Source organism: Phacochoerus africanus, chromosome 4, assembly GCF_016906955.1.
Source record: "Phacochoerus africanus isolate WHEZ1 chromosome 4, ROS_Pafr_v1, whole genome shotgun sequence".
NCBI classification, from domain to species: Eukaryota; Metazoa; Chordata; class Mammalia; order Artiodactyla; family Suidae; genus Phacochoerus; species Phacochoerus africanus.
This window is the reverse complement of record NC_062547.1, coordinates 70,377,606-70,400,712: the sequence shown is the minus strand read 5'-3', so window position 1 is coordinate 70,400,712 and position 23,107 is coordinate 70,377,606. Positions and strand designations below refer to the sequence as shown.

Here is a 23,107-nt window from a genome sequence, read left to right as displayed (position 1 = left end):
AGCTAGTCTCTGCTACTATTAATAGCAATATTCATTCCTAAGGCTTTATTTTCAATCAGGCCCAGTTCTAAGAAAGCACTCTGATGACACCAAATGTCATCAAGAGACTCCAGGGGAGTTCTGGTCTCGCCACTTTTAAAAAGTTCGACATAGGAGTTCCAGCTGTGGCTCAGCGGGTTAAGAACTGACTAGTATCCATAAGGATGCAGGTTTGATCCCTGGCCATACTCAGTGGGTTAAGGATCCGGCATTGGCAAGAGCTCTGGTGTACGTCCCAGACAGAGCTCAGATCTGGTGTTGCTGTGGCTGTGGTGCAGGCCTGCAGCTGCAGCTCCAATTTGACCTCTAGCCTGGGAACTTCCATATGCCGCAGGTACAGCACTAAAAAGACAAATAAGTAAATAAAGTTTGGCATAATCTAGGAAAGCTGGGAGTTCCCGTCGTGGCACAGTGGTTAACAAATCCGACCAGGAACCATGAGGTTGCGGGTTCGGTCCCTGCCCTTGCTGAGTGGGTTAACGATCTGGCATTGCCGTGAGCTGTGGTGTAGGTTGCAGACGCGGCTCGGATTTGGCGTTGCTGTGGCTCTGGCGTAGGCTGGCGGCTACAGCTCCGATTTGATCTCTAGCCTAGGAACCTGTATATGCCGCGGGAGCGGCCCAAGAAATAGCAAAAAAACAAACAAAAAAAAATCTAGGAAAGCTGAACGTAGGTATACCTTTCACTCTAGCTACTCCACTTCTAGATATATATCCTAAAAACCCTTGCACACACAAACCAGGACATGTGTACAAGAATGTCAAGAGCAGTAAATAGTCAATCTGATGGATAAACTGGAGTATAGTCACCCATGGAATTATATGCAGTAGAAAAAAAGGAATGAACCAAAAAATGTGGCTGAATCTTAGTAACAATGTTGAGTGGGAGAAGAAAGAAGTCTCAGATTACATTTATCATGAAACTTTTTAAAGTTCAAAACAGCAAAATTAAACAATTTGTTGACTGGGCACAATATGTACATGAAAATGCTATGTTTATGAGAGAAAAAGCACTTTACAATCTTTAAGTCTTTGAATCTGCATGTCTCTGAGGTAGGTATTCCAGCCATGGGAAACTTAGGCATAGAGAGGTTGTCACACACCAAAGCTCAAGACTGCCCTTCAGAGCTTGAACCCTTGTGTGAGCCAGTGTCACCAGCCTGGGTGGGCCACTGTGTGACCGTCATCTCTCCATCCGGTTGGAAAGTCACCCACCACTCTGCCCTGGGTTCCAGCCCGCCTGGCTCCAGGCAGGCTCGGAGGCAGTGCTGTTCTGGGCCTGATGCATTGGGCTGCAGCCAGCATTGGGCAGGGAAATACCTCTGGAGCAGCGCCAGTGGCTGGGCATCCCCACTGTCTCCTTCCTCCTGGGTCTGGAGAGCCACAATGAGCCCACAGCCCTGGCCAGGCCCACCCCGGTGGCTGAAGTGGGCAGCTGTGTCCACAAGCAGGGCGGCCAGGTAGGCGGCTTCCTGGGGCCCAGGGTCTTCTGTTAGGTACTCCTCCAGGCCATCGACCAGCAGGAGGGAGGGCGCTGCCCCCCTGGCCTCATGCGCAGAGCACAGGAGCCGGAGGAGCTCAAGGGTTGAGGGTGGATACTGGAAGCGGATTTTCTAGAGAGAGGAGAAAAGGAAAGGACCAGAATCAGCACAGGAAGCCAGGATCCCTGCTATAGCAGCCCTGGTCCCCTGCATACTCTCCTGGACGAGGCTCTCACTCCCGGAACTGCTGGTTCCAGAGTGAGGCAGCTCAGAGTGGTCGAGTATTCTTGTTTGCCATCCTCCGCCCCCTACCTTTTTATCCTGCATTCTTCACTCCCTGGTATTAGTTGAGAACAAGATACAGCTTTCTGGAGTTCCCGCCTGTGGCGCAGCGGAAATGAATCCGACTAGGAACCACGAGGTTGCAGGTTCCATCCCTGGCCTCCCTCAGTAGGTTAAGGATCCTGCGTTGCCGTGAGCTGTGGTGTAGGTCGCAGACGCGGCTCGGATTTGGCGTTGCTGTGGCCGTGGCGTAGGCTGGCGGCAACAGCTCCGATTAGACCCCTGGCTTGGGAACCTCCATATGCCGCGGGTGAGGCCCTCAAAAGACAAAAAAGAAAGATACAACTTTCTGCCAAATCTGCAGGGTAATCTTTCCCTAAACGGCCGACACCATCATTTGACGGCAGCTGTCCAAAAACCAACTCTAGTCAAACCCTTTGGGTACCGCCTTTTGCTAATTTCGCCCCCTCATCGGATGGTTTCTCACTCAATCTCAACAAAGCTTAGTATGGTCCCATCCCCGACTCATTGCAGACTCCATCCCATAATGGCCACTCCGGCTTGGCTTTCCTTCGTCTCCACCATTGGTCTGTCTACGTGTCACTCAATCCCAACCGCTCCGCTAGTGGCTGGTCCGCCCCTGGTCCCGCTTTTCCCAACCTGTAACCGCAGGGGTTCCAGCGCTGCTCGGGTCCCGCGGGGCAAGCTTTGCAGAGGCCTCCGGGTGAGGAAGAGGACGGGGCCTTGGCCCTCTCCTGCCGTCTCCAGGGCCGCCGCGAATAGCAGTGCTGTCTTTCCAGAGCCTGGACCGCCAAGCAGCAGCAAAGGCGGTCCGGCCTCAGCCGTGCTCTCCTCTGCGGGGCCGGCAGCGCCGCCAGAGTTTAGCACCCGCCTCAGCGTCTCCGCCATTCGCAGCAAACGTCTGTCCAATCCATGGCCCGATCCTGCCCTTAATCCCGCCCCAGGCGAGATCTCATTGGCCACAATGTACTTAGCTTCTCCACTGGTTCGAGGCTCTGCTCATCAAAGGTAGATCGCTATTTCCCAGTTCCTCTGGTGGTGAAGCGGCAAATAACCTAGTCCGAGGAAGGGATGGAGGCCTTTGAGGGAGATAAGGCTATTCCCTGGTGAGTCCGCAGGCCGAAGCAGCACAAATACTACTATTGTGAGTCAATCTGCTAGTCAGGCAATACAAGTGTTGAGAGTTGGAGGGAGCAGGTCCTAATCACTGACACATTGTTTAAAGTCTCTTAGCCTCAGTTTTTTACCTGTAAATTGTAGCTCATGGTATCTCAGAGGAATATTGTGATAGGCACGTGTCTGTGTGTGTTTCTGCTGATAACACCCAATGACAATGGAGAAGAGAGATGAATGAGCTATGTGCTTCTCTCTGCACCTGAATACCAGCACAAATGTGTCTGGGACTGCCGGCTTGAGGACATTCATGTGCAAAACATCAGCAGCTGTCTCTTAGTGTCTGTGAGAAGAGTCTCAGCTGGCTTCCTCACTGGCCTGGGGGCTTCTTGAGTCCTGCTTGTAGTACAGGGGGAGGCAGGACCAAACAACAAAAAGGGGGTATAGGAGAGAATAGGCAGAGATGCAGGGGGCTGGGAGACTGAGGGAGAACCACAGCAGGACCTTGTTTGTCATGTTCACTTTGGTATCTCCAGCACCCAGAACAGTGCCTAGGGCATTGTAGATTCTCAATATAGTCTCCTTAAAGGAATGAATGAAGAAAGGAAAGTAGGATTGATGAGAAACTGGGATAGAAGGAGGAACAAGGTGAGTGATCAAGTGATCAGTGGTTGTGTCTCTTCACCCAGATTTCTCCCCAGAGCTGCCACTCATACCCCTGTTGCCCTGGCAACTCTGTCTCCTGGTAACTTCAAAGTGGTGCTGTTGCCAGGAGACCCAGGGGCAGGGAGGAACTGAGATTTCCAGGGCTTTCTCTCTCCCTCTGGGGCCGGAACACAGCTCCACAACATCCTCCAATAATACACCCACTCACACAGCTGGGCACGAACACACACACACACACACACACACACGCATGCATGCACACATGGCATCTCTGCATATATTTCACTTTCAGAATTCCCATCACCCACATGCTCGCAGCCCTATCCTATCCTGACACAAAGTATCCCATACATACTCTTTCCCATATTCATGCCTCCACACCCTTTCCCTTGCACACACACCAGAACACACTCTGATACAATCATACCATTTCTACCCCCAACACACACACACACACACACACACACACACACACACACACGACATACTGTTACATTGCCCTGTAAATGTACCACCTCAGGCCCATGATTCACCTCAATTTTATAGCACTCTAAATGCACAAGCACCTAGCAGAGACAATTGTATCACAGAGTTCCACACAGTTATATACATAGGAGCATGCCAAACACAGCCTTGTTTTAGGTCCTTTGCACTTGTTGTTCCCTTGTTTAGAGCATTCAGCTGTCAGATATCCCTCATTTTTTTCATTCAGTTTAGGTGCCTGCTCATATATCACCTACTTAAGCTTTCCTTGACCACCTGTGTAAAATTACACCCCTTCACTCTTTAACTGCTTGTTTCTCTTCAAATAACATCACTTCCAACCTTATGTATTTACCTTATTGCCTCTCTTCCCACTAGAATGTCAGCTCTGCCAGGGTAGGGCTCCTCTTTCTTTCACTGCTGGCTTCCTAGATCCTAGAACCACACCTGGTATATAGTAGGTGCTTCTAAATGCAGCTGAGTGAGTACATTGGCGAAGATGTGATATTAGGTGTTTCTCTCATGTGTGTAGTACTTCTTTGCCTCACTTCTCAGGATCCCATCTTCACGTCTTGACAGAAGGACCCTTAGCTTAGAGGGGCTCCCTGGAGGAGGCAGGACTGAAGAGTGAGGGGACAGGGAGGTGGACAGCTCAGTGACAGTCTATGCTCCTGCCTGTTTATCAGCATCCTGAAGTGATCAGTTCATGTATTTAGCAAACACTTGTTGAACACCTACTGTGTGCCCGGTCCTGTTCTAGGCATAGGGGCTCATTGGTGGATAGACATCAAAGATTTGTCCTGGTGGGACTGATATCCTAGCGAGGGAGGAGATAACGGATGCTAAGGATAAAGAGCGTTCCAGGTGAAGGCACTGGGAGAACTTTGGCTTTTACACAGAATGCCGTGGGGACCCAAGAGAGAATTTGAGTACAGGAGGATCATGGTCTGACATATTATAAATTGGAGTTTGGTTTTGGTTGAGTTTGAGAGGCTACGAGACCTACTGGGGAACATCAAGAGCCTTTTGAATAAACAAGCACACATTAGTCTGGATTTTATACCTAAGATTATCCGCCCTGGGATGTGTGTGTAGGCAAAAGCTAGGGCTGCTATCTCATTGCTTTGTGTCTGGCAGCCCCAACTTTACCCTTTCGGGGCCCATGCCTAGTATCAGAACCGTGGTCAGCGTCAACTGGGTTGGCCATAGGGCGCTGTCCTTTGTGCTGAAGTTTTGCTTCTTTCCTGGCCTGTGTGGAGGCAGCTGTGTGACATAAGGGAGCATGGGTCTCAGGGGGTGCAAGCCCTGGGGAAAGAAACTCTGCAGTGAAGCAGGGGACTCCATGATTCTGTCCATTCTCTGCTTTCAGCCCTCTCATGCACCCCTCTCATTCCCTGTGGCCCGCAAGGAATACCACCACCTCCCTCACTTCCTCTCCCTCTGTCTCCCATCGTTCAGCTCCAGCAGCAGAGCAGGCATGTTTCCACTTCAGAGCCTTTTGTTCTTGCTGTTCCCTCTGCCTGGAATGCTCCCCAGCCCCACACGTCGGATATTGGCTTGGTTCCCTTCCCTCCCTCTTTCACACCTCATCTCCAGTGCCAACTCAGAAATAACTTGCCTGACCACCCTCTTTAAATTGCAAACTGTGTCACCATCCCAAAGTTGTCCCAGTGTCTTTTTTTTCTTTTTTTCTTTTTAGGGCCACACTTGTGGCATATGAAAGTTACCAGGCTAGGGGTTGAATTGGAACTATAGCTGCCAGCCTACACCACAGTCACAGCAACATGGGATCTGAGCCACGTCAGCGAACTATATTACAGCTCACAGGAACGCCAGACCCGTAACCCACTGAGCAAAGCTAGGGATGGAACCCGCATCCGTGCATACGAGTCGTATTTGTTACCGCTGAGGCACAATGGGAACTTCTTCTCTAGCTTGAGTTTTCACCTTATCACTTATCAATAGCTAACATATCAGAGATCTCAAGCTCTGACCTAAATCCTTGATCCTGATACCTTTTCAGATTTTCAAAAAGTACTATGGTATAAATTCTATGTATTGAATAACACCCTTGGTTGGACCTGGGTGTTAATTTAATACTCTAAATTAAATACTCTAGTTTATCTGCAACAAAACATAAGAACATTTACATAAAGTTAAATAAGTAAAAGCTGTAATAACCTAATGTCAGGTCAGGTCTTGCCACAATGAGTTATGGGAAAAATATTGGTTTTCAGACCTTCTTGAAATTTGGAATTGTAGTTTTGTGTTTGGCTTATTTATCTTGTTAGGATGTGAGCTCCATGAGGGTAGAATTTTGTCTGTTCTGGTCACCACTGCAGCCCTTGTGCCTAACTGAACAGCACCTGGCATGCAGGGGGTGCTCCATAGTTTTTGTTGAATGAATGAATGGATGGATGAATGAATAAATGAATGAATGAGAAAACAAAACAGACTCCCCTTTCCTGGTTTCTGGATGACCCTATGCCCTAAATGGGCTGTCTGAAGCCCTTCAGAAGCAGTGTGTGTAGAGGGGGGTGGTCTGTGGCGCTCTGTCCCTCCTACCTTTGCCACTCTCTGCTGGGCTCTCAGAGGTTGGTTCTCAGCACAACCTCATAATCAGACCCCTGCTCAAAGCCGTGTAGTCAGGGGTTCAGTTTGGAGGTTCCTACTGCCCTCAGCATCCCCTTCTCTTAGGACCCTGAGGGTCATCTCACCCTATTCTTTGTGCCCCCTGCACCCCGACCATGGTCAGAAACAGGCTAGCTGCCTGGGGGGGACAGTCATGCGAGGTTCCTCACAGTGTGTTTGTATGCCTTACATGTGGCTGATGGGGCTGTTCGGATTTGACAGATGAAAAAACAAGGGCACAGAGAGGTTAATTAATTTTCCTGAGGTCACACAGCCAGGAAATGCTGGGCTGGGATTTAAAACCAAGTCAGGGACCCCATAGCCCCATGATGCCTCTCCACAATTGCCCTGTGACAGTATACCCACACTCAGCCTCACTGACACCTAGACCCCAAATTAAAGTCTTCCACACCCTGCCACAGGTAGGAAGGCAGGTGGCCAAACTTCTGTTACAAACAGGTTTTTATTAAAGATGAGGAGGGGGCAGGAAAGGGGGGGCAGTGTTTCCCCTGCTCACTGCCTTTGGCTGCCTGGAGTGGGGAGCCCTCTCTGCTTCACCCATGCCCCTATGATGGCACATCTGTATAAGTCTGAGGCATGGGGGGCAGTGCAAAGAACAGGGCTTGGGTTCTAAGGAAAAAAAAAAACTCCTCTCCAACAGCCCTAATAAATAATAGAAGGGTTTGGGGTGACCTGGACACAGGCAAGAGGGGACACAGCACCCTGAACCCCAAAACTTCTGAACTGGGGCAAGCCCTGCATAAGTAGGGAGTTAGGATGGGCTGGGTGAGAGATTGCACTTGGGGGAGGGGCTGAGAGAGGAAGGGGTACCCCAAGGACCCTGCCATGGGGGAACCTGCCCCCCACCCTCCAGCTGGACCCTCTGATTCTGAGGAGAGAGGACTCAGTGACAAAAGATGACCCCATCTCCCTCCTCTGCTTTGCACCTGCTTAGATATGGGCGGTTCCCCATTGACTGGAATCATACCCACCCACCCTAGAAATTCTGAGAACCAAGGACTCCTATTGGTTTTTCAGACTCTGAACACTAACTAGAGTTGCCCTCTTGCCTGAGGCTTCTAAGAAGTGATAGGGAGGCTCATATTGGCTGGAGTAAACTCCTTTTGGCTAGAATTCTGAGAACTGTGGGGGCTCCCATTGCCTGGGCAATGACCAGTAGTGGGGTCAGGCTTTGACCCTTAAAAGGGTGATCCAACGAGGCAAGGCCCCACTTCCCAATTATGCACACTTGGATGTCCCAGAGGGCAAGAGAGGCAGGGAGGGGGGTTGCCCAGGTGTCCTTCCAGCCATCCTCTGATGTCTAGGCCTGGCTGGTTTGGGGACAGGGGCTTTGGCACTCACAGCACACGCACACACACGCGTGGCAGGGAAGAAATGGGGACTGGGCAGATTCTGGGTGGGTGTTGGGCCTCACAGCAGGTGGTCACGGCTTGCAAAGAGGTAAGGGCTGAAGTTGTCCCGGTGGAAGGGGGAGGGGTAGAGTCCGCTAAGGGTGTACAGGTCCCTCAGCAGGGGCGTGGGCAGCAGCAGCTTCCGGCCACGGCCACCACCCCCACCAGGGCCCCCAGGCCCAGGGGAGGAGGGCGAGGGGCCCTGGCTGGGGGTTGGCGCTGGCAGGGGCAGGGGCAGAGGCAGGGGCGTCGGCTCAGACCTCAGTCGAGGGCGGGGCACACGGGGCGACGAACACATGGCTGGAGCCCTGGAGGACACACAGCTGGGGATCAGGTGGCCACGGCGGGCGCAGTTCTGCGGCTCTAGGGATTGAGGGAAGAGGATCAGAAGTAAGGCAATTAGAAAGCTTGCGAAGGGGTTATGAGAGCACAAGTGAGACCTCTGGGGCAGTGACTACCATCTGGAAGTCTCCCCCCGCCTTATCCCCCCCACTCCCTCGACACTCACTGGATGGGGTGAGCCGTGCCGGTGTCGAATGCGGCCTGCAGGCCTCGGGTTCCTGAGACAAAGATGCAGAGGGAAGGGGCTAGTGGCCCCCTGGGCCCCGCTGGCCACAGCCCTGAGGAACTCATTGGGCACAGAGCCCAAGGCAAAAGACAACCCGTTTTCAGGATTAACCATGTCCACTTGGGAGAATGAGAGGGGGTATGCCCTTCCATCCCATGGGACAGTCGCCCCAGAACCTAGCCACAGAGATGAGCGATCCTTCTACCTCTCCTTGATCCTGAGACCCCTACCTCATGCCTGACTTCTTGCCTTCTTGGTCCCCCTCCACCCACCACCCTCTCCAGCCGGGAGCGGCCCCCGGCCCCCCTTACCTGGGCCACACTTAACTTTTCGAGGGGGCTGTCCATGGTGGGGGCTTGGCCCAGGTCCTCCCAAGGAGAGAGCCTTCGGCCAGAGGGTGGCCGGCTCTGGAAGTTGTGCACGACACAGGTGACCTGTGACAGAGGAAGACGGGAGGCCTGAGGCCCGAGGCCAACAGGGTAAATACCATCCCCACTTTTTAAATAAGGCAACTGAGGCTCAGGTTGCCTCAGGTTGACTCTGTGCCCTCCTTTTCCCTGGTTGCACCCCCTGTTGTTATGACTCCTTTATGTGGCCTTGGGGATTATGCTTCTAACCCTGTCAGTGGTTCCCAGGAGTTTGGGGACTCCACCTCCTGGAGCTCCTGACGCTTTTATGGTACTTAGTAGGTGCTAAACACAGATCTTTCTGCTTTACTAAGAGATAGGTATTATTATTACTTATTCCACACAGTGAGGCACATTAGGCCGAGTTGTGTAAGAGCAGCATCTGATCCTTTCCCTATTCAAATCTTTGATATTTTGGACATTATGGGGTTTTTGAATTAATATTAACTTTTTCGAATGTTTCGTTAAAATATTATTTATCTTGATTACTGAGTGTTTTGGCACCCCCTTAAGTATTGTGCTCAAAGAGAATGCCTCGCTCACCTTACCTTGGTCCCAGTCTCCTTATCCCATTTCACAGATGAGTATATCCAAGCTAGGTTTGGTTAAAGGACTCGCCCAAAGTCACACAGAGTCCATATCCTTCACCATTATGCGGTCCTGCCTCTTGGGTCAGGGAGAGATGGCAAGGGGACTCACCAGAAACGTGGCGATTGCCGCCCCAGTCAGGAAGCCGGCCAGCACATCCGACCAATGGTTGCGGTATTCTGCCACGCGGACCACGCCCACTAGGAAGGCGGGGCACAGCAGGGCCAGGCAGAGTGAGGGTTTGACCAGGCGGGAGCCCTTCACGCGGAACACCAGCGTCACGTACATCTGTGGAGGCCAGATGGGTCAGAGGACACACAAGATAGCAGCAGTTCCCAAACCAAAGCGGATACTGCGTTCAGGGTTAAGGGGTGTGGCCAGAATCCTGAGGCGCGTCACTGGGGCTGGAGGTACAGGCCCTAGACTCCAGGGAACAAAGCCAGGGGGATAGGAGTTAAGGGGACAGAGTCGGGGGACCCCCACTGGGCCCTTGCAGGGAGGAGGTGTGGCCAGAGCACCAAAGGACAGTGGATAGGGTCTGGGGCCCAGGTCTCTGGAGGACCAGTCCCAGAGGGGGAAAGATGCTTGCTGGGTTAGAGTGTGGCCACAAAAATAGAGGGTAGATTCAGGGCCCAAGAGACAAGTCCAGGAGCTCCAGGAGGTGGAGTCCCCAAACTCCTGGGAACCACTGACAGGGTTAGAAGCATAATCCCCAAGGCCACATAAAGGAGTCATAACAACAGGGGGTGCAACCAGGGAAAAGGAGGGCACAGAGTCAGGAAGTTCCAGTGAAATGGAGTCAAGAGTGTGACCAGGCCAATATGGCGAGGGCAAAGTCCGGGCGGGGGCAAGGGCAAGGGGGACAGGGCAAGGGGGATGGGGCAAGGGCTCCACTACACAGCCACTCCGGCAATATCCAGAACCTGTAGCATTGCCGGGACTTGGCTAGGCTTCAGGGAGTGGTGCACTCCACGCACAGTGTCCAAGTCCTACAGGGCAGAGCCAATAGCCTCCTTTGGGCGTGACATTACTGGGTCAGGAGGCGTGGCCAGACACCAAGGAGCACATTCAAGAACACAGCTGTACCCTCAGGCTGGGGGCGTGACCAGGGTCCAAGGAGAGGAGTCAGAGCCTCCACCCTAGGGGCGGTGCCACAGTGTCAGGGCGGGGCCTCACTTCGGGAAGAATGGGAAGCTCCAGCCCAGAGGATCTCCAGCCCGCTGGCCGCCCCCTTACTGCCGTGTCCCCAGTTTGGGGCTCACCGCTGTGTAGGTGACGGCATAAGCGCAAAGGGCAGCGTCCTTGCAGGGGAAGGCGCGTCGTGCAGCGGCCACCAGGCTGGGGCTGCCAGCGCAGGCACCCTGGTCGGTGACGAAACGGTCGGGCCCTGGCCGGTCCGGTGAGGGTGGCGGGCAGCCCAGGGCCGTGTAGTTGGGGCGGCACACGGACAAGAAGTGTGGCGTCGGATTGCCAGTCACCACCTGCCCCGCATTGGCGAAGATGGTCGTAGTGAAGAGGCCGAAAGAGTAGACCCCTGGGGTGGGGTGGGAGAGGGGGTTCATGCCAGGGCCCTGATGCTTCAGCAGCCAACCTCCTGTGAGTCCCCTTATGGCTCATCGGGGCCCCTGTCTCCTTGTTCCTGTGACTGCCATTAAAGCACACCTGGGACTCTCCCTAACACCAACACCCCATAATAGGCCATGTTCCTCTTCCCTTGAGACCACCGTGACGGCATTCTGGGATTACCCTCTGTCCCTCTGGGATTACCACTATGTCAGGAGTGGGCTCTCCTCTGGAGCCCATTATAGTTGGGCTAGGATCCCTCAATAGCATTACATCAGGATTGGGCCCATGCCCAGGACCTCCTAAAACCTAAAACCACCCTGATGACATTTCTGGGCTTTCCATACCTATCCCTGGACTCACTATTACTGAGCTGATCACTTTTCTCCTGAATCATCAATCAGCCAGAGCTGGATCTCCAGCCCTCTGCCACAGGGACCACCATTTTGGATGAGCTCTGTCCCTCCCATACCCCAAGGCCACCAATTGTGGCTGGGACCACATTTAAAGCACAGCTGGAGTTCTCATCTCTTTGCCCTGGGACCCCCTGGTGTTTGTCTTGTGCCTGTGTCTCCCCTTTTCTGCCTGAGACTCTCATTGCAGTAATTTGGGGCCCTTTCAAGTTGCCCTCATGGTTGGCTATGACCCTACACGCATACCCCTGCAACCTCCAGTATGCCTGGCCTTAGCCCGAGTCCCCCTTTCCCCATGAAGTCACCATCATAGCAACTCTAAGGCCTTTTCCTCCTGGAGTTCTTGTTGTGACTGAGCCTCGCCCATATCCCTATCACAGGGCTAACCTCTGTCCAAGTCACTCACCCAGGAAGCGGACCAGCCTCCGCAGTGGGGGGCTGAAGCGGCAGCAGGCCCCAGACACGATGGTGCTCTCCCCAGTGATGGGGATGGCTGAAGGTGGTGCAGGGAAAAAGGCACGTGCCAGCTCCCCCAGCAGGATCTGTGGGCAAGACCAAGGCAAGGTCTTCCTGGTCTGCAGGCCCAGCCCTCCACCCACCGCCACTTGGCCCTTCTGCCTCCTGGAAGGCCCTTCCCACAGTCTGAGCCAGGCCACCCTTGTTCTCACCGTGAGGGTGGGCCCAGCAGTGACCAGGGCATAGATGAGTGCCGGAGGTGCTCTGCTGGTGGCCTCAGGCCCTGGATAGGGCTTGGCATAGGTACTGTCATAGCAGAAGAAGCCCTGGGTATGCACGGGGAAGGTGTCTGTGAACTCCAGGCGGTAAGCAAGCAGGACCACGATGCCCAGCAGCACAGACTGCCACCCAAACAGGACAGGGAGAGAGAGAGAGAGGGTCAGGCCTGAGCTGGGCCACGGAGACAGGGACTCAGAGATGGGGACAGAGAGAAATGAAGAGGAGAGAGGAGATGGAACTGGGAAGAGGGAGAGAGCACAAGGCCAGGGCTCCGAGAGACAGACAGACAGACAGTGGGCAATGGCAGGACAGACCATGGCGAGAAAGAAGGTGGATGGGGAGTCACACTAAAACTCTTCCATGAATTAGTACATTTTACTTTCATAACAGCCCTAAGAGAGAGGGACTCTAATTATGCCCATTTGACAGATGAGGAAACCGAGGCTCAGGAGGTTATGTGAGGCATCAAGAGTCCCCCAGTAAGGATGGGCTGAATTCAATTGGCACCCTGGAAGTGCCACTTCTGAAGGCGCCTCCTCCCCCTTGAGGGTCTGGGCAGGGGAAGTACTGTACTCCTCACCTCCACGAAGACAAAGCAGGGAATGATGGAAAAACTCCTCTTCAGCTGAGGTCTCCCTCCCGCCATGGTGAAGGCCAAGCCTGTGGAGATGGGGAGGAAGTGGGGCCACCACAGTGTGGGGGGCCTAAGGCATGCTCAGGCCATCTGCTTATGGAGTCTTCTGGCCGCACCCCCTCCCCCATCCCTGGCCCCTGGAACTACTGCCCAGGAGCCCCTGGCTCTGCCCCCTGAGCCTTCTGGCCACACCTGTGCACACGCAGGCCCCTGGCCTTTGGAGGCACCCACCTTTCCTGACACAACCTGCTCAGTTCAGCCTCTGCTGGGGTCCCCACAGATTGTATAGTGGTCTTCGCCTACCTAGAGCCTAGAGGAGATTCTGACCCCATACCTTTCAGGGGGGACCCCTGTCCTTTCTAGCATGGGGGCCCTCTCCCCTCTGCCTTTAGCAGAGACTTCTCCAGCTTAATGGGGCCCCTCCCCCATGAAGAAGGGTCCTCATCCCTACTATGCTTTAGGAGACCCCATCGTCTTTCCCCATGTGCTTTACGGGAGACTCCATACCCCCCATCCCCCACCCCCACCACGTCCCTCCCTGAGCCCCTTCCCCCATGGCCCACAGAGGCCTCTCTCTCCTGTCCCCATGGGCTGTGCCTGACTGGTTTGGGCTGATGGCCAGGCCCTCCTTCTCTCCCAGCTGCCTCTCTCTCTCCGTCCTTCCCCCTCCTCCCAGTCTGTCTGCCTCGCTGCATCACAAGGGGGATATCTCCCCCCACCCAGACTCCCCCTTCCCTCCAGTCTAACCTCAGTCCCCAGCACTGAGGGGCCAACACAGTCACATCTCTTTGACACATTCTCCCAGCCTTACCTCACCTGTGAAAGGACCCTATGGCTTCCCCCAGGCCGCTGCCACACCCACAGATTCAAAGCCGCTCCTGGCCACCAGAAGTGCAGGGATGGTCACGCCCATTACACAGATGCAAAAACTGAGGCCCAGGCAGGCAAAGGTAGGCACTCTGGGTCCAGTGCCCCAACCACATGGTTTGCTCTGCAATGTGACATGTGGGGTGAGGGTCACTAGAGATCCCAGATGCCCAAGATGCCCACCTGGCCATAGCACCTTCACCCTTCCAGAGACACAATCACACATTGGCACCCCCAGAGTACACAACCCAGCCAGAGTCTCCATCCCAAACACCACACACACACTACCACACAGCATTCGTCCATTCCACCAAGGATCAAGGACCTGCTGGGTCTCAGGCTCTGTGCTGGGTGGCAGTCTTGTGGTGAACAAGACAAGCTCGCTCATTCAGACAGGTGCCCAACACCCACTACACACATAACTGCACACTCACACACAGCACAGTGTGCACACAGCTTGTCATAGACACCCACACAGATCAAACACACACACAGAGTTATTGGGACACAACAGGAAGTCCTTCACACACCTCACAGCCCCACACACAGCCCCACTCGAGTCTATGTCCATCAAGGATATAGACTCAAGGCTGCCAACACACTTAAGAGCTGCATCAAAGAAAAGATTCACCATACACAATGGAGGGAGGTCACAGACCTGATCACAGCATCACACCCCCAATTACAAGACACATAATGACACACATTAACAGTCTCTCGTCCACATTAACAATCATAGAGCTCTATGCCATCCACAACCACAGCCACATGGCTACATAAGGGCACATACATGGACCATGGCATAGACTTGCACACAGAGCCACACAAGAAAGGGACATGATCACAGCCACACACTGGAACACAATAATGGCCCCACACACACCATCAGAAGGAACACACAAGAGCAGCCACACAATGATAGTCATATGCAAACAACCATACTGACACTGAGACAGCCACACAATCACTGACAGCAGTCACACGGCCACTCAAAGGTGGCCACAACACAGCCACCACACACACACACACACACACACCCCACTGAGTGATAGCCATGGCAACAGCCACACAATGACAGCCACAGGAGACAGCCACAGAGACACCACACAGTCACCCCTGAAGCCACACAATCAGACTTACAGCTGTACACTGACACATAATAACCACACAATCGCTGACAGTCTCACAGGGGTCCCCTCCCCATGCTCTCCTTCCCCAGCCTGGTCCTCAAGGCCCAGCTTGCAGCCTCCCATCCCCCTCCCCGCGCTGGACCCGCAGGGGACCCGACCCAGAGGAAGGAAACCCTGGCCAGACAGACAGACTGAGCATGGGAAGCCCGAGAGAGGGGTTCAGGGGGCGCCCCAAGGCCCTCTGCCTCACCGGGTCGAGTCTGCCGCCGCCTAAGCCCAGCTCCGCCTAGACGGCCCCGGCGCGGCGGGACAGACAGACAGACGGCTGGCCAGCGGGCTAACGCAGAGATGAATACGCCGACCGCCGGCCGGGCTGCGCCGCGCAGACTCCGCGGAGGAGAGAGGGGCGGGGCCTCTGGAAGCATCATTTGCATAACCCTTGAGGCGGGGCCTCGCGGTGTCTCATTAGCGAGATCTGGGGCGGAGCCTCAGCTGCTCTTGGGGGAGGGGGCGTATTAGAATAGATTGGGAGAGAAGGAAGGTTGGTGCTTGAGAGGGAGAACTCTGGCAGATGCTGAGAGGAAGAAGAAGGTGGGATGTCAGACCCTGATTTGGGGCGGCGACCCTCCCTCTCTGGGCCTCAATCTCCCCGTTTGGGCCGTAGGGACAGCAGGCCGGGTCGTCAGGGCACCCCAGAAAAGAGGGTGGGTGGCTAGTGTGGAAGAGCCTGTCCATGAACTTATATTTAGATAGTCTGACCCCTGACTTTGTCATTTACTAGATCCAGGCTCGCACTGTCCCCTGACCCTAGGCCCACATATCCTGAGGGCCTTCACATCCTCCCCAGTAGTAAACTGGGGCGGGGGTTCACTCAGTCATAAGAAGCAGCAGGAGCAACAGTCCACAGGTGAAGGAGGGTCTCAGCTAGTTTATTTTCTCTCTGGAGGGGTCTTCAGGGAGAGCAGTCCCAGCTGCTCAGGCTGTGGAGAGAGAGGGTGAGTCAGAGCCTGGCCTGGTCCAGGGAACCCCAGGGCTGGAGGTCAGAGAGCAGATGCCCAGGTTGAGAGTTGGGAGGACCCATACTGAGGCATTCCAGGGCAGGCCAGGTAGGGAAGGGGAGGGTGGGGCAGGGGAGGATCCACACCAGGTGGGAAGGAGCAGCTCTTGTTGAGTTGTAGCTGGGAAGGGTCCTGGTCTGAATCCGAGTTTGAGTCCCAGGAGGGGAGTGGAGGGCTCAGGCATCGGTGCCCCTTATAACCTGCATAAGGAACAGATGCAATTCTGGCACAACCTTTGACTATGGGCCCCATGCCCTTGATATTATTATACCTTGATCATGTCCCTTGAATGTGACTCAACATGACACCAAAGTATGACCTCAATCTCCCTTGAATTTTACCCCACTGATCCTTTAAAAAGATTACAGTGACCCTGAGTGACCCTTGAATGAAACCACCAGGGACTCTTTGATGTAACCCAGGGACATTATTTAACATGACCCCAGAATAAGACCCAACAGATGTGATCCCCAAATATGTCCTCTGAACATGACCTTCATGTGTGCAGCTGGAGAATGACCCCCCGTCTCTGGAGTACTGCTCAACCCCCCTCACCCCTGAGGCTTGCGGCCCTGGGGCGGCCCCTCGAGGATATGGCGAGGTCATCAAAGGAGTTCTGAAGCACGTGCACAGCAGCCCTGTGGGGAGATGGGGATCTGGGGGCCTTGGGAGACTTGACTGGGGCAGGGGGGACCATGGTAGGGCGGAGATGAGTCCTGGGAGGAGAGGGAGGTCTGGACTCAGGTAGGTTCCAGTGTCTGGTGTTGCTGCTTGATCTGATTGGGAGGAGGGGAGGGCAGATGGGGGTCAGGGATCAGAGGTTAGAGGGGGAGGTGGGCATCACCATATGTCACCCAGCTCTTTCTGGAGGTCATCCCTCCAGGAGCCACTGCCTCCTGGTGGCAACTCCTTAGGCTCCGGCCAGTTGGATGTCTCATACCCCTGCTGCCTCATCTTGGTCAGGACCTAAGGGTTGGGATGGAGATGGAGAGAACAAGAGCAATAATAATGATGATGGTGAAAAGTGTAATATAGCACTTATTATATGCCAGGCTGCCTTCAAAGTGCTTATCACTCAGTTAGTGCAACTACTTGGTCGAGTTGGGCTGTGTTTTTTTGGTTTTGTTTTTTATTTTATTTTATTTGCTTTTTAGGGCCACACCTGTGGCATATGGATTTTCCCAGGCTAGGGGTCGAATCAGAGCTGCAGCTGCCGGCCTACACCACAGCTCACAGCAACACTAGATCCTTAACCCACTGAGTGAGGCCAGGGATCAAACCTGCATCCTCATGGATCCTAGTCAGGTTCATTAACTGCTGAGCCACAAAGGGAACACCAGGGCTGTGTTGTTATACCCATTACCCATATGAAGAAACGGAGGCCCAGAGAGGGGAAATGCTTGCCCACAGTCACACTACAGTAGTGGCAGAGCTGAGATTTGGACCCAGGCTTTCTGGCTCCAGTCTGATCGTGAAGGCCAGCAGAGATCTCCATGCCCTCAACTCTCGCAAGGTCCCCATCTCTCACCTTGCGGCACTTCACCTGTGTCTTCTGCATCTTTTGGATGTTCACCAGGTTCTCCGTGATCTCCTCTTCCTGCGCCTCTGTCGGGGGAGGGGACTCAGGGGGACTGGAGTTGCAGAAGTCCCCCCGACCCTGGCCTTGGGCTTTGGGCACTCACGGAGCTTTTGATAAATGAAGGTCACTTCCTCCCGCACCAGCTCTAGCTCTTCCCACAGGAACTTCTTGCTGAGGGGACAGTACAATCTAGACCCACACTCCCTGTCCAGTCTCTGGCTTCCCATTTCCTGGCCTCCCTGGCTTCTACTGCCCATGTCTCCAGCTATTCAACTGCTATCTCCAGGCTCTGTCTCAGGCCCCGAGCCCCTACCCACCTTTGTCCTCTTGCTACTATTTCCCCACCTCCTGACCCTCCCCAGCCCCTGTCCTCTCCTCCTGATCTTCAGCCTCCCATTCCCTCAGCCTCCTCTTGCCTGGCTTCCAGCTTTCCACCTTCTGCCTCCCCCAGACCTCCCATACCCCCAGCCTCTGCCCACCTCCAGCTTCCCAAGCCACGCCCCTCCCCAGCTTTCTGTTCCCCTGGCCTCCCTTCCCATTCCACCTCCTATCTTCCTCTGGCCTCCCAGTCACCCACTCCCACCACTGCCTCCTGCCTCCCCCATCCCCTCCTCTTGTCCCCCAAGCCTTCTGTGGCTCCCCAGTCTCCCTTACTCAGGCCCCTCCCATTTTCCCCATCCCACCTGCGGTCCCCTCTCCCTGGCGTCCCTTCCCTCCTGCAGCCTCTGGGCTGCTCTCCTGGCAACATCCACCTGTCCCGGATCTCCTGGGCCAGCAGCTGCAGGCAGCGGGTGGTTCGGGCCCGCTGTACCTCCTCATTGTCACGCAGGGTCTTCTGCAGCCCCTGCAGGCCTTGAGCCAGGGCCCCATATAGCTCCTGCCGTCCCTCCTCCACATCCCACTTGTGTTCCTTTTTGTCTGTCTGGCGGCTGGTGGGGCCCAGAACCTCTGCAGAGATGGTGGGAACTTGATTGAGCCCCACACACACCACAATCCCAACTTTGAACCCAGCTGGCCCTAACCCTGACCCTGAACCCAGACGCATTCAACGTCTCTCACCCTGGCCTGACCCCGCTGACCCTGACAGGACCAGCATCCAGCCTTACCTAGACCCTGGCCAGTCCTCACCTTCCAGCTGTTGGATCTTGATTTGCTGCAGGCAGCTCTCCTTCTCCAACAGAGTCACTGAGTGGTTTAGGAACTCGAAAGCCTGGGGGAAGAAGTCAGGCCTTGGGGTGGGAGAAGGGGTGGAGTGTGTGGGGGGACAGGGACAAAGATTACTGGGGGCAGGGCTGAGGTGACTCACCTTGGTCTGGGCCTGTAGCTGGCTCTTGAGTGACTCCAGTTCACATCTCAGAAGCTTCTGGCAGTCGGGAATCATTACTGTGGACTTAACTGTGAGCAGAATTGAGGGTCAGCTGACGCTGGGAGGGGTGGGGGAATGGGCAAGTTCAGGGTAGAGGTTAGTAGAGGCTCAGGGTAGGGGTAATGCTGGGGACAAGGTAAGGAGCTGGGGTAGGCTGAGGCAGAGGAAGACGCAGGAGTAGGGGTCAAGTTCAGGGACAGAGATGAAGGGCAAGGTCAAGAGCAAGACTCAGCTGACAATGGGGCAGTGATGAGTGGGCAGCAGTGGCAGGGGTCCATGGGGCTGGAACAGAGGGTGGAGATAGGAAATGGCAGGTCTACCCACAATCTTGTTGGGAGGGAAGGTTCTCACCTTTGGTTTTAGAAGAGCAGGTCTCCAAGGGCTTCTAGAGAAGGGAGATATGAGGGCAATAGAAATTCATCTCTGGGCTGCCTCCTTGCTCACCCCAACCCAGTGTATGTGGATTAGACATGATTTGGGTCTCCTGAGTTCTGGGGGTCCTAGACCCCCCAAGTGCAGGCAAAGCTGCCTCCAGGCATATTCATGCACCAACACCACCCCCACTTTAGCCTGCTTATGCTCAGAAGTGCATTGGTATCCTAAAAGCTTGCGCCTTTGGAGCCCTGCCTCTGGCTTGGGCTTAGGTAGTGGCCATCCTCTTTAGGGGCAAATGACATCAACAATGTCCACATGGAGCACCAGTAGCACCTGATGCACAACCACACATGGTCATCGAAACAACCACAGACATGCAGACACAACCAGAGACACAGCCATGCATGCTGACTCACAAGACCCAGGGCGTACCCCCACACCCATCTTAGACACAACCACAAGCAGAGACACACAGGCAGTCACATCCAGAGACAGTCACAGACATTAAGACACACAATTGCACACCAATTCCATCCATTTTTAGCACAGGTCTGCTGAGCACTGGACGCTGTTCTGGGTGCTGGACACAGGGCGTGGGGTTCTCACGGAGGACTCTGCTCCCACAGCCGCCTCCCCAAACCCTGTAGCAGTAGATTGTGGTATTGCGGGAAGAGGTGTTCCAGGTGGGGATGACCTTAGTGTTGCTGGGATTCCTCTTCGGAAGGTCCTGGTCATTACAGTGCTCTGGTGAGTCTGAACTGGGGAGCGGGGGAGACCCACGTGACTGAGGCTCTGAGTCCCTCCCTGGCCTCCAGGCTTCAACCGTTGCTGTGTTCTCAGGTGCAGCTGGCTCCAAGGTCTCTGCCTCCGGGGTCCTGGACCAGTGAAATGTATATTCCAAGGTCTTTTCTGAGGAAGGGTATGGGAGGGAGGAGTGTGTGGGGTGAGGATTTCTTGAGAACCAGCCCCTCCCCCTCCCCAAGGCAGCCCCTTAACAAACCACAGCACTTGTCACACTTCTTGTTAGCAGACAAACACACGTTGGAAGGTGAGGAAGGTGAACAGTAGCGAGGCACCGAATAGTCAAGGTCCAGGGGTAGGCCGACCAGAAGAGGGTTGCTTTCAGCAGGGGGGGCAGAAGGACGTCCTGAGACCAGTTCCCAGGTCTTGACACTCCCAGGCCCTCCCCAGAGAGACCTCATCCCTGAACACAGGCCTCTTAGTTGTATTTTTTTTTTTGCTTTTTATTTTTTAAATTTTATTTTTATTTTTTGTCTTTTTTTTTTTTTTTTTAAGGCTGCACTCATGGCACATGCAAATTCCCAGGCTAGGGGTCAAATCAGAGCTGCAGCTGCCAACCTACACCACAGCCATGCCAGATCCGAGCTGCATCCAACCTACACCACAGCTCACAGCAATGCTGGATCCTTAACCCACTGTTTGGGGCCAGAGATTGGACCCACATCCCCATAGATACTGGTTGGGTTCACTACTCCTGAGTCAGTCACAACAGAAACTCCAGGCCTCTTAGTTATGATAGGAATCAAAGCTGGGTGAAAGATGATTCGAGCCCCAGCGGATAGGCAGTGAGAAGGACCCAGAGGAAAAAGTGAGGCCTGAGAAGAGCCTAAAAGGAAAAAGAGATCTTAACATTGGCCCTTAAAGGAAGGACATCTCTGAGAGAAAAAAGTGTGTGTAGGAGTTCCCATTGTGGCTCGGTGGTTAACGAATCCGACTAGGAACCATGAGGTTGCGGGTTCGATCAGTGGGTTAAGGACCCGGCGTTGCTGTAACCTGTGGTGTAGGTTGCAGACGTGGCTTGGATCCTGTGTTGCTGTGGCTGTGGTATAGGCCAGGGGCTTCAGCTCCGATTTGATCCCTAGCCTGGGAACCTCCACATGCCATGGATGTGGCCCTAGAAAAGACAAAAAAAAAAAAAAAGAAAGAAAGAAAGAAAAGAAAAGAAAAAAATCTGTGTAAAAGCTTAGAGGTCTGGAATGATGTGATCTGTGCTGGTAAATTCAGGGTGGCTGGAGGAGGTTCCAGGCAGAAGCAAGGCATATCAAGCGAGGCAGGGAAAGCCAAGCAGGGGAGTTTGAAACTGCCTCCCTAGGTAAATGGGAGCCATAGAGTGTGAGCAGGAGAGGCAAAGCATATCTATTCAAAAAATGTTAGCTGGGAGTTCCCATTGTGGCTCAGTGATAATGAACCCAATTAGTATCCATGAGGATGCAGGTTCAATCCCTGGCCCTGCTCTGTGGGTTAAGGACCTGGTGTTGCCAAGAGCTGTAGTATAGGTCAAAGACACAGCTCAGATCTGGCATTGCTGTGGCTGTGGCGTAGGTCGGCAGCTGCAGCCCTTGGATTCGACCCCTAGCCTGGGAACTTCCATATGCCAAGGTTGCAGCCCTAAAAAGATATATATTTATACCGAATTGGGCCCAGGGCTGCACTTGGTGAGGCTGGGAACAGGAAACTCAGCTCTGGGTCTCACAGCCACACTCATTGCCCTTCCAGTGTAGTCAGGGCTGGCACAGCTGGAAAACATGGGGCAGGTCTGCCTGGATAAACTTCCAGGTTAAGGGCATCTTGCCATGGGTCATATTCAGCCAGAAAGACCACACTATAGGCCTTTCTCTTCTTCTGTCCTTTCTGGGCTCTCTGATATCCTTCCCCTGGCCGAGTCCTCCTGGAAGACTCCTATACACCCTTCAAAACCCTACTCAGTGTCTTCTCTGTAAAATCTTCCTTAATTCCTTTTTTTGGCCATGCCCACCACATACAGAAGTTCTTGGGCCAGGGATCGAACCCTCACCACAGTGCGACAAAACCAGATCCTTAGCCACTAGGCCACCAGGGAAATCTATTCCTTAATCCCTTTTTAAGCTCATATTTTCTGAGCATCCTGCTGAGTTTGAGGCACCACCCTAAGCCCTCACTGGGTCTTCACACCCACCCTGTGATATAGGAGTTACTATTCGGCCACAAGTGTTCTAAGCTACCACTACAAAAGTCACTGCCTCAAGGAGGTCCTCACTTCCAGAGGAAGTACAGCATGATGATTAAGAAAGGAGACCTTCCAGCTGGATGGCCTGGGTTCAAACTCCAGCTTCCCATCCGGGTTATGTTGGAAGTACTAAACTTGTCCATGCCTCGTCCCCAACTATAAAAACGGGATGTCATAATATCTCTCTTACTAGGTTTGTTGTTATTAAATAAATTAATCCATGCCAGTGCCTGATACACAGTATGAGAAGCTCAGTGTTTGTCCTTGAATATCACACTGAGAACCTGGGACTTGAGAATCATAGAAGCCCTGGGAGACTTGGAGGGGAAAAGGCAGGAAGTATTTCTGAGTGTCAATTACAGGCAGGCCCCCAGTCGAGCCCCATTCCCGCTCTCACTGCAGCTGTTTTCCCTCAGTGGCTCCAGGTGGAATTCTATGGGGAAGGGGGCGGAGTCTTTTGCCTGGGCTCCGCCCCTGGGCTTTGAATCCTGTGCCTCCAGGGTCCCGACCCCCTTCCACTCCCACCTACCACATACCACCTGCTCATGCTCTCCCATCAGGGACCGCGAAGCCAGTCCCCAGCTATGACGCTGAAATTTGATCCCGTGGGGACACCATCGCATTAAAACGCGCGGAGCCCAAAGGCAGAGTCACAGAGAGGGGTGTGGCTAGCATTTTAGCTCCGCCTCC

General features: G+C 53.9%; 3 protein-coding genes across 13 annotated transcripts; all 3 read right to left on the bottom strand.

The window, feature by feature from the left end:
- Nucleotides 1-949: 949 nt before the first annotated feature.
- On the bottom strand, nt 950-2,731 carry SWSAP1 (SWIM-type zinc finger 7 associated protein 1). Its single transcript, XM_047774437.1, has 2 exons — nt 2,462-2,731; nt 950-1,651 (listed from the first exon to the last, which is right to left on the bottom strand). The coding sequence occupies exons 1-2, from the start codon at nt 2,708-2,710 to the stop codon at nt 1,148-1,150; spliced, it is 753 nt and encodes a 250-aa protein (XP_047630393.1). The 5' UTR covers nt 2,711-2,731; the 3' UTR covers nt 950-1,147.
- A 4,428-nt stretch (nt 2,732-7,159) lies between these two features.
- Nucleotides 7,160-15,988, bottom strand: PLPPR2 (phospholipid phosphatase related 2). Of its 6 annotated transcripts, none has more exons than XM_047777128.1 (10): nt 15,283-15,988; nt 13,852-14,026; nt 12,982-13,061; nt 12,335-12,523; nt 12,073-12,208; nt 10,953-11,224; nt 9,802-9,978; nt 9,007-9,129; nt 8,636-8,687; nt 7,160-8,490 (listed from the first exon to the last, which is right to left on the bottom strand). In XM_047777128.1, exons 3-10 carry the CDS (start codon nt 13,045-13,047, stop codon nt 8,147-8,149), a joined length of 1,359 nt encoding a protein of 452 aa, XP_047633084.1. In that variant the 5' UTR covers nt 13,048-13,061; nt 13,852-14,026; nt 15,283-15,988; the 3' UTR covers nt 7,160-8,146. The 6 variants fall into 6 exon arrangements, with proteins under 6 accessions (XP_047633084.1, XP_047633083.1, XP_047633085.1 ...); XM_047777127.1 differs by having other exon boundaries at nt 13,847-14,026; nt 15,283-15,987; XM_047777129.1 differs by having other exon boundaries at nt 12,335-12,448; nt 13,847-14,026; nt 15,283-15,987.
- Nucleotides 15,935-23,061, bottom strand: CCDC159 (coiled-coil domain containing 159). 6 transcript variants are annotated; one of them, XM_047777136.1, is made up of 13 exons: nt 22,947-23,061; nt 20,411-20,529; nt 20,105-20,319; nt 19,387-19,420; nt 18,976-19,064; nt 18,798-18,879; nt 18,422-18,617; nt 17,773-17,840; nt 17,619-17,695; nt 16,935-17,056; nt 16,646-16,728; nt 16,177-16,290; nt 15,935-16,012 (listed from the first exon to the last, which is right to left on the bottom strand). In XM_047777136.1, the coding sequence occupies exons 1-13, from the start codon at nt 22,949-22,951 to the stop codon at nt 16,008-16,010; spliced, it is 1,209 nt and encodes a 402-aa protein (XP_047633092.1). In that variant the 5' UTR covers nt 22,952-23,061; the 3' UTR covers nt 15,935-16,007. The 6 variants fall into 6 exon arrangements, with proteins under 6 accessions (XP_047633092.1, XP_047633091.1, XP_047633093.1 ...); XM_047777135.1 differs by having other exon boundaries at nt 22,954-23,061; XM_047777137.1 differs by lacking the exon at nt 20,411-20,529.
- Between the last annotated feature and the right edge of the window lie 46 nt (nt 23,062-23,107).

What these genes read in the sequence shown, in the direction of transcription:
- PLPPR2 (XM_047777128.1), bottom strand. Translation starts at nt 13,047, where the DNA reads ATGGCGGGAGGGAGACCTCAGCTGAAGAGGAGTTTTTCCATCATTCCC. An exon ending in AAAAGTTAAGTGTGGCCCAG is followed by an intron (nt 8,688 to 9,006) that starts GTAAGGGGGGCC and finishes TCTTTGTCTCAG; the next exon opens with GAACCCGAGGCCTGCAGGCC. An exon ending in GGCACGGCTCACCCCATCCA is followed by an intron (nt 8,491 to 8,635) that starts GTGAGTGTCGAG and finishes CTCAATCCCTAG; the next exon opens with AGCCGCAGAACTGCGCCCGC.
- CCDC159 (XM_047777134.1), bottom strand. Translation starts at nt 20,612, where the DNA reads ATGAGGTCTCTCTGGGGAGGGCCTGGGAGTGTCAAGACCTGGGAACTG. An exon ending in GAAGTGTGACAAGTGCTGTG is followed by an intron (nt 20,320 to 20,410) that starts GTTTGTTAAGGG and finishes ACCCTTCCTCAG; the next exon opens with AAAAGACCTTGGAATATACA. An exon ending in AGCTACAGGCCCAGACCAAG is followed by an intron (nt 18,880 to 18,975) that starts GTGAGTCACCTC and finishes TTCTTCCCCCAG; the next exon opens with GCTTTCGAGTTCCTAAACCA.
- SWSAP1 (XM_047774437.1), bottom strand. Translation starts at nt 2,710, where the DNA reads ATGGCGGAGACGCTGAGGCGGGTGCTAAACTCTGGCGGCGCTGCCGGC. An exon ending in TGGAACCCCTGCGGTTACAG is followed by an intron (nt 1,652 to 2,461) that starts GTTGGGAAAAGC and finishes TCCTCTCTCTAG; the next exon opens with AAAATCCGCTTCCAGTATCC.